The 12,615-nt window shown below is 47.1% G+C and overlaps 1 protein-coding gene across 2 annotated transcripts in view; it reads right to left on the bottom strand.

Annotated features, from left to right (window-relative positions):
* Window positions 1-12,351, bottom strand: part of LOC110518744 (carbohydrate sulfotransferase 15) — a 38,079-nt gene extending 25,728 nt beyond the window's left edge. The window contains exons 1-2 of one of the 2 annotated variants that reach the window (XM_036959986.1): window positions 11,654-12,351; window positions 2,143-2,482 (exon numbers count right to left, since the gene is read on the bottom strand). In XM_036959986.1, the coding sequence (XP_036815881.1) occupies window positions 2,143-2,482; window positions 11,654-12,142 (829 nt within the window). In that variant the 5' untranslated portion in view covers window positions 12,143-12,351. The remainder of the gene's footprint in view (window positions 1-2,142; window positions 2,483-11,653) is intronic. The other variant, XM_036959985.1, reaches the window with a different exon arrangement.
* Window positions 12,352-12,615: the final 264 nt, after the last annotated feature.

The following is a 12,615-nucleotide window of genomic DNA, read 5'->3' as shown; positions in this document are numbered from 1 at the left end:
TTAGAGGCTGGGCTCAGAATTAGAGACCTTTATATATACAATATGACACGACAGTTAGTTTTCCCCAGGATTAGAGGCTGAGCTCAGAATTAGAAACTTTGTGGTTCGACAGTATAAACCACTACCCGATTACACAATAAACACCTTGGATTGTAAATCCTCACAACAATTGTAGGATTTCTCATCTTCAGTGTCCCTGATTAACAATGATGGTATCCTGATGCTCGTAGAGAGGTGGAGAGAGGTGGAGAGAGAGAGAGGAGAGAAGGAGAGGGAGAGCGGAAGAGAGGGAGAGAGAGAGAGAGGGAGAGAGAGAGGAAGATAGGGAGAGAGAGAGGGAAAGAGAGAGAGAGAGAGAGAGGAAGAGAGAGAGAAGGAAAAAGAGAGGGAAGGAGAGAGGGGGAGAGAGACAGAGGGAGAGAGAGACAGAGAGGGAGAGAGGGGGGGGGAGAAAGGATGAGTATCACTAAATTCCTCTCGCCAAAAGCCGCAAATCTAATTTCCTGTTTTGAAGAAGTTTTCAAGTTCAGTTTCTTCTCATTGAGGTCAACTGGGATTTCACCTGGGACTCCCTGTTCTGTTTTCACACACCTACAACTTCCCATATAGTCCCATCTGTGGCGGCTGCTAGCCTTACAGAGGCACATGGCGAGAACAGCACATGACAGAGTATTACACAGAGTGATGAACTTCAACACATTCCTCAACGTCCCCAGATGGGGACAACAGGTTATTAAATCTGTGTGTGTTCATAACATCCACCTCTATATATATATACATATATATATACACAGACACAGACACGCACACAGACACGCGCACGCACACGCACACACACACACACACACACACACACACACACACACACACACACACACACACACACACACACACTGTTGGATTTGTACTGTAGCATTTGACAGGATATCCAATGATGCAATACCATCACAACAGGAAACCGCTGGTTAATTTATACTCCACATACACCCACGCCCCCCAGCAGATACTCTTATTTAGAGCAACACACACACACCTGCACGGCACACTGCAATAGAGCTTCAAGGACTAATGGCTCTGTCAGTTTGTAGTGGCTTCGGCCACATCCCCAAAGTAAGGTCAGGGTCGGCTCTAGCCGTTTGGGGGCCCTAAGAACATTTTCGTTTGGGGGGCCCCCCACCTCACAGCCCCCCTCTTGATGGTGGAAAGAAACGTTTACGTTTTAAAGCAAATATCCTGCAATTCTACAAAAATAAAAATGTTATGTTAATGTTAATATGATAAATTGAGTTATAAATCAATGGGGGGGCCCCCTGGAGGTCACACACACACACACAACCACACACAACTACACACACACACACAACCACACACACAACTACACACACACACACAACCACACACACACATACACAACTACACAAACACACACAACTACACACACACACACACAACCACACACACACACACAACCACACACACACACACACAACTACACACACACACACAACCACACACACACAACTACACACACACACACAACCACACACACACACACACAACTACACACACACACACACAACCACACACACACACACACACAACTACACACACACACACAACCACACACACACACACACAACTACACACACACACACACACACAACCACACACACACACACACAACTACACACACACACAACTACACACACACACACACAACCACACACACACACACAACTACACACACACACACACACACAACCACACACACACACACACACACATTCCAGCCCGTGATCCCCATCAGCCTCCACGGCTCCAGCAAGGTGAAGGGTCATGCAAAGCTGTTGAAGCTGTTAACTACTGTCTGTCTGTTAACTATTGTCTGTCTGTCTGTCTGTCTGTCTGTCTGTCTGTCTGTCTGTCTGTCTGTCTGCCTGCCTGCCTGCCTGCCTGCCTGCATGCCTGCCTGTCTGCCTGCGTGCGTCCGTGTGTTTGTGACTGTGTGTGTGTGTGTGTGTGTGTGTTTGTGTGTGTGTGTGTGTGTTTGTAGCTCATGGGCTGGATGGCCTGAATAAGTAGTAGTTTGTGACTGTGTGTGTTTGTTACTTTGTGTGTGTGTGTCTCTCCAGTAAAACTCACCAAACCTCTTCCTGGTCCACCAGTGAGGCTCTTTGAAGGTGGTGAACCTGACCTCCGGATGCAGCTGAAGCCTGTCGTACAGGTCTGTGGTGCCACACTTAGGCTGGCCTATGATGTAGAAGTAAGGCAGGCAGCGAATGCGGTAGTATTTCCCCCCGCGGCGGTACAGGTGTTCTCGGAAAGCCTTCCTCAGGTACTCAAACACGGTTCTGAAGCGGCGCGAGTAGCGGGCGTAAAGGTTCGTCCTGTAAGGGTCCCTGCTGATATTCCCAGTGTGCTCCTCGTACCAGCAAGGGTTCTTGACGTTGGGAAGAAACTTGTGGGGGATAACGGAAAACATCTGCCGAGTAAAGACGAGAGAAACAGACTGTTAAACCATGGAGCTGAATCACTCACTATCAGTCATTCAGAACACAGACACACAGACAGAGAGACAGACAGAGAGACAGAGAGAGAGACAGAGAGACGGAGAGCGAGACAGAGAGAGAGACAGACAAAGAGAGAGAGACAGAGAGAGAGAGAGAGAGAGAGACAGAGAGAGACAGACAGAGAGACAGAGAGAGAGACAGAGACAGGGAGACAAAGAGAGAGAGACAAAGAGAGAGAGACAGAGAGAGAGACAGAGAGAGAGACAGAGAGACAGAGACAGAGACAGAGAGACAGAGACAGAGAGAGAGACAAAGAGAGAGAGACAAAGAGAGAGAGACAGAGACAGAGAGACAGAGACAGAGAGACAAAGAGAGAGACAAAGAAAGAGAGACAGAGAGAGAGAGAGAGAGAGAGACAGAGAGACAGAGAGAGAGAGACAGAGAGAGGAAGCGATTCCCAAACTTCCACAACAAAGCCATCACCTACAGAGAGATGAACCTGGAGAAGAGTCCCCTAAGCAAGCTGGTCCTGGGGCTCTGTTCACAAACACAAACAGACTCCACATAGCCCCAGGACAACAGCACAATTAGACCCAACCAAATCATGAGAAAACAAAAAGATAATTACTTGACACATTGGAAAGAATTAACAAAAAAACAGAGCAAACTAGAATGCTATTTGGCCCTACACAGAGAGTACACAGTCACACTGTGACTGACCCAAAATTAAGGAAAGCTTTGACTATGTACAGACTCAGTGAGCATAGCCTTGCTATTGAGAAAGGCCGCCGTAGGCAGACATGGCTCTCAAGAGAAGACAGGCTATGTGCTCACTGCCCACAAAATGAGGTGGAAACTGAGCTGCACTTCCTAACCTCCTGCCCAATGTATGACCATATTAGAGAGACATATTTCCCTCAGATTACACAGATCCACAAATAAATCGAAAACAAATCCAATTTTGATAAACTCCCATATCTACTGGGTGAAATTCCACAGTGTGCCATCACAGCAGCAAGATGTGTGACCTGTTGCCACGAGAAAAGGGCAACCAGTGAAGAACAAACACCATTGTAAATACAACCCATATTTATGCTCATTTATTTTATCTTGTGTCCTTTAACCATTTGTACATTGTTAAAACACTGTATATATATAATATGACATTTGTAATGTCTTTATTGTTTTGAAACTTCTGTATGTGTAATGTTTACTGTTAATTCTTATTGTTTATTTCACTTTATATATTCACTTTATATATTATCTACCTCACTTGCTTTGGCAATGTTAACATATGTTTCCCATGCCAATAAAGCCCTTGAATTGAATTGAATTGAATTGAGAGACAGAGAGAGAGGGGAGACAGAGACAGAGACAGAGAGAGAGAGAGACAGAGAGAGACAGAGAGAGAGAGAGACAGAGAGAGACAGAGACAGAGAGAGACAGAGAGAGACAGAGACAGAGAGAGACAGAGACAGAGACAGAGAGAGAGAGAGAGTGACAAAGAGAGAGAGACAGAGAGAGAGAGAGAGAGACACAGAGACAGAGACAGAGACAGAGAGAGAGACAGAGACAGAGAGACAGAGAGAGAGAGAGAGTGACAAAGAGAGAGAGACAGAGAGAGAGAGAGAGAGAGAGAGACACAGAGAGAGACAGAGAGAGAGAGACAGAGCGAGAGAGAGAGACAAAGAGAGAGAGACAGAGAGAGAGAGAGAGAGACAGAGAGAGAGACAGAGACAGACAGAAAGAGAGACAGAGAGAGAGAGAGAGAGAGAGAGAGAGAGAGAGACCGAGAGAGAGACAGAGAGAGAGAGAGAGAGAGACAGAGACAGAGAGAGACAAATCCAAATCAAAATCAAATCAAATCAAATTTTATTTGTCACATACACATGGTTAGCAGATGTTAATGCGAGTGTAGCGAAATGCTTGTGCTTCTAGTTCCGACAATGCAGTAATAACAAGTAATCTAACTAACAATTCCAAAACTACTGTCTTGTACACAGTGTAAGGGGATAAAGAATATGTACATAAGGATATATGAATGAGTGATGGTACAGAGCAGCATAGGCAAGATACAGTAGATGGTATCGGGTACAGTATGTACAAATGAGATGAGTATGTAAACAAAGTGGCATAGTATAGTATAAAGTGGCTAGTGATACATGTATTACATAAGGATACCGTCGATGATATAGAGTACAGTATATACGTATGCATATGAGATGAATAATGTAGGGTAAGTAACATTTATATAAGGTAGCATTGTTTAAAGTGGCTAGTGATATATTTACATCATTTCCCATCAATTCCCATTATTAAAGTGGCTGGAGTTGAGTCAGTGTCAGTGTGTTGGCAGCAGCCACTCAGTGTTAGTGGTGAATGTTTAACAGTCTGATGGCCTTGAGATAGAAGCTGTTTTTCAGTCTCTCGGTCCCAGCTTTGATGCACCTGTACTGACCTCGCCTTCTGGATGATAGCGGGGTGAACAGGCAGTGGCTCGGGTGGTTGATGTCCTTGATGATCTTTATGGCCTTTCTGTGACATCGGGTGGTGTAGGTGTCCTGGAGGGCAGGTAGTTTGCCCCCGGTGATGCGTTGTGCAGACCTCACTACCCTCTGGAGAGCCTTACGGTTGAGGGCGGTGCAGTTGCCATACCAGGCGGTGATACAGCCCGCCAGGATGCTCTCGATTGTGCATCTGTAGAAGTTTGTGAGTGCTTTTGGTGACAAGCCAAATTTCTTCAGCCTCCTGAGGTTGAAGAGGCGCTGCTGCACCTTCTTCACGATGCTGTCTGTGTGAGTGGACCAATTCAGTTTGTCTGTGATGTGTATGCCGAGGAACTTAAAACTTGCTACCCTCTCCACTACTGTTCCATCGATGTGGATAGGGGGGTGTTCCCTCTGCTGTTTCCTGAAGTCCACAATCATCTCCTTAGTTTTGTTGACGTTGAGTGTGAGGTTATTTTCCTGACACCACACTCCGAGGGCCCTCACCTCCTTCCTGTAGGCCGTCTCATCATTGTTGGTAATCAAGCCTACCACTGTTGTGTCGTCCGCAAACTTGATGATTGAGTTGGAGGCGTGCGTGGCCACGCAGTCGTGGGTGAACAGGGAGTACAGGAGAGGGCTCAGAACGCACCCTTGTGGGGCCCCAGTGTTGAGGATCAGCGGGGAGGAGATGTTGTTGCCTACCCTCACCACCTGGGGGCGGCACGTCAGGAAGTCCAGTACCCAGTTGCACAGGGCGGGGTCGAGACCCAGGGTCTCGAGCTTGATGACGAGCTTGGAGGGTACTATGGTGTTGAATGCCGAGCTGTAGTCGATGAACAGCATTCTCACATAGGTATTCCTCTTGTCCAGATGGGTTAGGGCAGTGTGCAGTGTGGTTGAGATTGCATCGTCTGTGGACCTATTTGGGCGGTAAGCAAATTGGAGTGGGTCTAGGGTGTCAGGTAGGGTGGAGGTGATATGGTCCTTGACTAGTCTCTCAAAGCACTTCATGATGACGGATGTGAGTGCTACGGGGCGGTAGTCGTTTAGCTCAGTTACCTTAGCTTTCTTGGGAACAGGAACAATGGTGGCCCTCTTGAAGCATGTGGGAACAGCAGACTGGTATAGGGATTGATTGAATATGTCCGTAAACACACCGGCCAGCTGGTCTGCGCATGCTCTGAGGGCGCGGCTGGGCATGCCGTCTGGGCCTGCAGCCTTGCGAGGGTTAACGCGTTTAAATGTCTTACTCACCTCGGCTGCAGTGAAGGAGAGACCGCATGTTTTCGTTGCAGGCCGTGTCAGTGGCACTGTATTGTCCTCAAAGCGGGCAAAAAAGTGATTTAGTCTGCCTGGGAGCAAGACATCCTGGTCCGTGACTGGGCTGGATTTCTTCCTGTAGTCCGTGATTGACTGTAGACCCTGCCACATGCCTCTTGTGTCTGAGCCGTTGAATTCAGATTCTACTTTGTCTCTGTACTGGCGCTTAGCTTGTTTGATAGCTTTGCGGAGGGAATAGCTGCACTGTTTGTATTCGGTCATGTTTCCGGTCACCTTGCCCTGATTAAAAGCAATGGTTCGCGCTTTCAGTTTCACACGAATGCTGCCATCAATCCACGGTTTCTGGTTAGGGAATGTTTTAATCGTTGCTATGGGAACGACATCTTCAACGCACGTTCTAATGAACTCGCACACCGAATCAGCGTATTCGTCAATGTTGTTACCTGACGCAATACGAAACATCTCCCAGTCCCCGTGATGGAAGCAGTCTTGGAGTGTGGAGTCAGCTTGGTCGGACCAGCGTTGGACAGACCTCAGCGTGGGAGCCTCTTGTTTTAGTTTCTGTCTGTAGGCAGGGATCAACAAAATGGAGTCGTGGTCAGCTTTTCCGAAAGGGGGGCGGGGCAGGGCCTTATATGCGTCGCGGAAGTTAGAGTAACAATGATCCAGGGTCTTTCCTCCCCTGGTTGCGCAATCGATATGCTGATAAAATTTGGGGAGTCTTGTTTTCAGATTAGCCTTGTTAAAATCCCCAGCTACAATGAATGCAGCCTCCGGATAAATTGTTTCCAGTTTGCAGAGAGTTAAATAAAGTTCGTTCAGAGCCATCGATGTGTCTGCTTGGGGGGGATATATACGGCTGTGATTATAATCGAAGAGAATTCTCTTGGTAGATAATGCGGTCTACATTTGATTGTGAGGAATTCTAAATCAGGTGAACAGAAGGATTTGAGTTCCTGTATGTTTCTTTCATCACACCATGTCACGTTGGCCATGAGGCATACGCCCCCGCCCCTCTTCTTACCAGAAAGATGTTTGTTTCTGTCAGCGCGATGTGTGGAGAAACCCGTTGGCTGCACCGCTTCGGATAGCGTCTCTCCAGTGAGCCATGTTTCAGTGAAGCAAAGGACGTTACAGTCTCTGATGTCCCTCTGGAATGCTACCCTTGCTCGGATTTCATCAACCTTGTTGTCAAGAGACTGGACATTGGCAAGAAGAATGCTAGGGAGTGGTGCGCGCTGTGCCCGTCTCCGGAGTCTGACCAGAAGACCGCCTCGTTTCCCTCTCTTTCGGAGTCGTTTTTTTGGGTCGCTGCATGGAATCCACTCCGTTGTCCTGTTTGTAAGGCAGAACACAGGATCCGCGTCGCGAAAAACATATTCTTGGTCGTACTGATGGTGAGTTGATGCTGATCTTATATTCAGTAGTTCTTTTCGACTGTATGTAATGAAACCTAAGATGACCTGGGGTACTAATGTAAGAAATAACACGTAAAAAAAACAAAAACTGCATAGTTTCCTAGGAACGCGAAGCGAGGCGGCCATCTCTGTCGGCGCCGGAAAAAGACAAAGACGAACACAAAGCGAAATGCAGTGCTATCTGGCCCTAAATCGACAGTACACCGTGACTAACTATTTGACCAGGGAGGGAGGGAGGGGAGGGAGGGAGGGAGTATCTACCTCACTTGCTTTGGCAATGTCAACATATGTTTCCCATGCCAATAAAGCCCCTTGAATTGAATTGACAGAGAGTAACAGAAAGAGAGAGAGGGAGAGAGAGAGGGAGAGGGACAGGGAGAGAGAGAGAGAGAGAGAGAGAGAGGGAGAGGGGGAGAGAGAGAGAGAGAGAGAGAGAGAGAGGGAGAGAGAGGGAGAGGGAGAGGGAGAGAGAGAGGGAGAGAGAGAGGGAGAGGGACAGTGAGAGAGAAAGAGAGAGAGAGGGAGAGGGAGAAATGTGCGAAAGACGTATGTTTCTTTAACTGGCCGGCGAGGTGATGTAGTATTGATCGTGTCGGCAACACGTTCCCTTTCTCATTAGCTGGTTCAATAAGAAATTAGGTGTGATGCAAACAGGGCCGGCTCGAGGCATAAGCCACATAAGCGGGCACTCAGGTCATGTTGCCCAGGGGGCCCTGGCCTCATGGGGGCTTCCATTGATTTTGTTAGTTGCTCTCAATCAGATATCATTAACATGGCATAAGTCTTGGTCAAATGTGGAGAATTGCAGGAAGCTTACATTTTTCTTTGCGAGGTGGGTAGGGAACCCAACCAAATGTTTTGTGTAGGGCCCCCAAAAGGCTAGGGCCGGCCCTGGATGCCAACAGCCTTGGCACCAGCCATTATCTATAGAGCATTAAGGATTTAATTTAATCAGGCGTTGAGGTGAGACGGCTGGGCCAGGAATAGGAAGTGGTAGAGCCAATCAGTGGAGTGAGGCGTCCCAAATGGCAAACTATTCCCTTCATAGTTCACTAGTTTTGACCAGAGGTCCCCAAGGGTCCTGGACCAAAGTAGTGCACTATATACAGTGCATTCGGAAAAGTATTCAGACCCCTTCCCTTTATTCACATTTTGTTACGTTACAGCCTTATTCTAAAATGGATTAAATAGAATAAAAAATCCTCATCAATCTACACACAATACCCTATAATGACAAAGCAAAAAACGGTTTTTAGAAATTCTTGTAAACTTGCAAAAAACAAAAAGCAGAAAAAGCTTATTTATTTACGTAAGTATTCAGACCCTTTGCTATGAGACTCTAAATGGAACTCTGCTGCATCCTGTTTCCATTGATCATCCTTGAGATGTTTCTACAAGTTGATTGGAGTTCAAATTCAATTTGACTGGACATGATTTGGAAAGGCACACACCTGTCTCACCACACACGCCTTCCATCTCCCCTCACAGGGTTCCCCGCCCATGTCCCCAGTTATTACAAGTAGAGGTGCAAACCTGTGGACACCTAGACCGTAACGTACTGCTCTGTTATGAACATGTTCCTCTTACCACCCCACAGTAACGTACTGCTCTGTTATGAACATGTTCCTCTTATCACCCCACAGTAACGTACTGCTCTGTTATGAACATGTTCCTCTTACCACCCCACAGTAACGTACTGCTCTGTTATGAACATGTTCCTCTTACCACCCCACAGTAACGTACTGCTCTGTTATGAACATGTTCCTCTTACCACCCCACAGTAACGTACTGCTCTGTTATGAACATGTTCCTCTTATCACCCCACAGTAACGTACTGCTCTGTTATGAACATGTTCCTCTTACCACCCCACAGTAACGTACTGCTCTGTTATGAACATGTTCCTCTTACCACCCCACAGTAACGTACTGCTCTGTTATGAACATGTTCCTCTTACCACCCCACAGTAACGTACTGCTCTGTTATGAACATGTTCCTCTTACCACCCCACAGTAACGTACTGCTCTGTTATGAACATGTTCCTCTTACCACCCCACAGTAACGTACTGCTCTGTTATGAACATGTTCCTCTTACCACCCCACAGTAACGTACTGCTCTGTTATGAACATGTTCCTCTTACCACCCCACAGTAACGTACTGCTCTGTTATGAACATGTTCCTCTTACCACCCCACAGTAACGTACTGCTCTGTTATGAACATGTTCCTCTTACCACCCCACAGTAACGTACTGCTCTGTTATGAACATGTTCCTCTTACCACCCCACAGTAACGTACTGCTCTGTTATGAACATGTTCCTCTTATCTCCTCACACTCCGGCTGAATAGTCCAGAAGAGGACACACGCATGTCTGATTCAGTTTGGAATAAGTAGCATAACCAATATCTTTGAGTGGTTTGGTTTGTCCTATAACTCCCCCAAGAGCTCTACTTGCTATTTAGAATTGCTTATTGAACTCGAGAATTTCTTCACCAAATCAAAACTGAAAAATAACTCTAATAATAGCTGTTTATATAAAATAAATGATCTGTCTGGTTGTCAGGTTGATCATTAGTCTCCATCATCTACACCAAGTCATTATCTGTCTGATTGTCAGGTTGATCATTAGTCTCCATCTTCTACACCAAGTCATTATCTGTCTGGTTGTCAGGTTGATCATTAGTCTCCATCATCTACACCAAGTCATTATCTGTCTGGTTGTCAGGTTGATCATTAGTCTCCATCTTCTCCACCAAGTCATTATCTGTCTGATTGTCAGGTTGATCATTAGTTTCCATCATCTACACCAAGTCATTATCTGTCTGGTTGTCAGGTTGATCATTAGTTTCCATCATCTACACCAAGTCATTATCTATCTGATTATCAAGTTGATCATTAGTTTCCATCATCTACACAAAGTCATTATCTGTCTGGTTGTCAGGTTGATCATTAGTCTCCATATTCTCCACCAAGGCATTATCTGTCTGGTTGTCAGGTTGATCATTAGACTCCATCTTCTACACCAAGTCATTATCTGTCTGGTTGTCAGGTTGATCATTAGTCTCCATCTTCTCCACCAAGTCATTATCTGTCTGGTTGTCAGGTTGATCATTGGTCTCCATCAAGTCATTATCTGTCTGGTTGTCAGGTTGATCATTAGTCTCCATCAAGTCATTATCTGTCTGGTTGTCAGGTTGATCATTAGACTCCATCTTCTCCACCAAGTCATGATCTGTCTGGTTGTCAGGTTGATCATTAGATGTTTTCCTGTTTAGATTTCAGGGAACATGTGTCTTCATACGATTATTCCCCAAGATACGCCACATTTTCCCTTACCCGAGAACAAACTAGCAAACCCCTCCTCCCACTTATTAAGTACCTGTGTAACATCAGAGTTCAGCCCTTCCTGTTCCTGCCTGACTTCCATTGGAACGATCTTATGTCGTTCTGGTACCAAGTTATTCGTTTGGATTCACAAGGATGGGTTGCCAATTGTTATTTCGGGCTAAAGAATTGGGAAAACTAGAATATGGGAATGTTATGAAAGTTATTTCTAATTGAACCTGGTGTGAATGTAAATATAATTAAACTTTCCAAACAATCTACGACAATTCTATTTTGTTGAGAATTTTAATTAAAGATACAGATCAAGATCAATGCAAGATCAGACACACACACACACACACACACACACACACACACACACACACACACACACACACACACACACACACACACACACACACACACACACACACACACACACACACACACACACACACACACACACACACAGAGAGACACAGAAAGACACACACACACAGAGACACAGAAAGATACACACACAGAGAGACACAGAAAGATACACACACAGAGAGACACAGAAAGATACACACACAGAGAGACACAGAGAGATACACAGACACACACACACACACACTCCAGTGCAGTACTTACATGTGGCTCACTGTGTAATAGCGCCTCGCGTTCTGGCAGCTGTCTGGTAGTACTGAACTCCACCTTGGACGCTATGTTCTTCACCACCAGTTTAACGGTAGCGTAGTCCTTGGCAGAAGACACATTAAAGGGGTAGGGCCCAGTCCCGGACCCCGAGTTCGGCACCGTAGAGAAGTGATACGGGGACGGGGTCAAGAGGAGGCCCTTCTTGTCCCCAGTGAGGATATAGGATGCCACGATGAGGAACATGACGGCGAGGCCGAACAGGAAGCTGTACAGTTTAACCTTCCTGAAGCAGGTCAGGGTGCTCGTACCACATCCCAGGGTGCACCGGGGCCAGGGTCGGTGGAGATAGAGAGGGTCACGTTTCACCTCCAGCACGGCGAACAGGCTCATGGGGCTGTCGTCCACCTGTGGTTTCAGAGGTCTCTTCCTGTAGTCCTCCATCGAGGAACCCAACAGGGTGTATTCGTAGTCCATGTGTGTCATGGTGACAGAGAGGTGGGGTGATGGTGGGGTGGCTAGGTCTGAGGACCCACTGTGGTGGCAGGGTGGTTGGGTCTGGGTGGTGGGGTGGGGTGATGGTGGGGTGGCTAGGTCTGAGGACCCACTGTGGTGGCAGGGTGGTTGGGTCTGGGTGGTGGGGTGGGGTGATAGTGGGCTGGCTAGGTCTGAGGACCCACTGTGGTGGCAGGGTGGTTGGGGTCTGGGTGGTGGGGTGATGGTGGGGTGGCTAGGTCTGAGGACCCACTGTGGTGGTGGGTCTGGGTGGTGGGGTGGTTGGGTCTGGGTGGTTGGGTCTGGGTGGTGGGGTGGGGTGATGGTGGGCTGGCTAGGTCTGAGGACCCACTGTGGTGGTGGGGTGATGGTGGGCTGGCTAGGTCTGAAGACCCACTGTGGTGGCAGGGTGGTTGGGTCTGAGGACCCACTGTGGTGGTGGGGTGATGGTGGGCTGGCTAGGT

This window comes from Oncorhynchus mykiss, chromosome 23 (genome assembly GCF_013265735.2).
Source record: "Oncorhynchus mykiss isolate Arlee chromosome 23, USDA_OmykA_1.1, whole genome shotgun sequence".
NCBI lineage: Eukaryota > Metazoa > Chordata > Actinopteri > Salmoniformes > Salmonidae > Oncorhynchus > Oncorhynchus mykiss.
The sequence above is the reverse complement of the archived record's forward strand: the minus strand, read 5'-3'. Positions and strand labels throughout refer to the sequence as shown.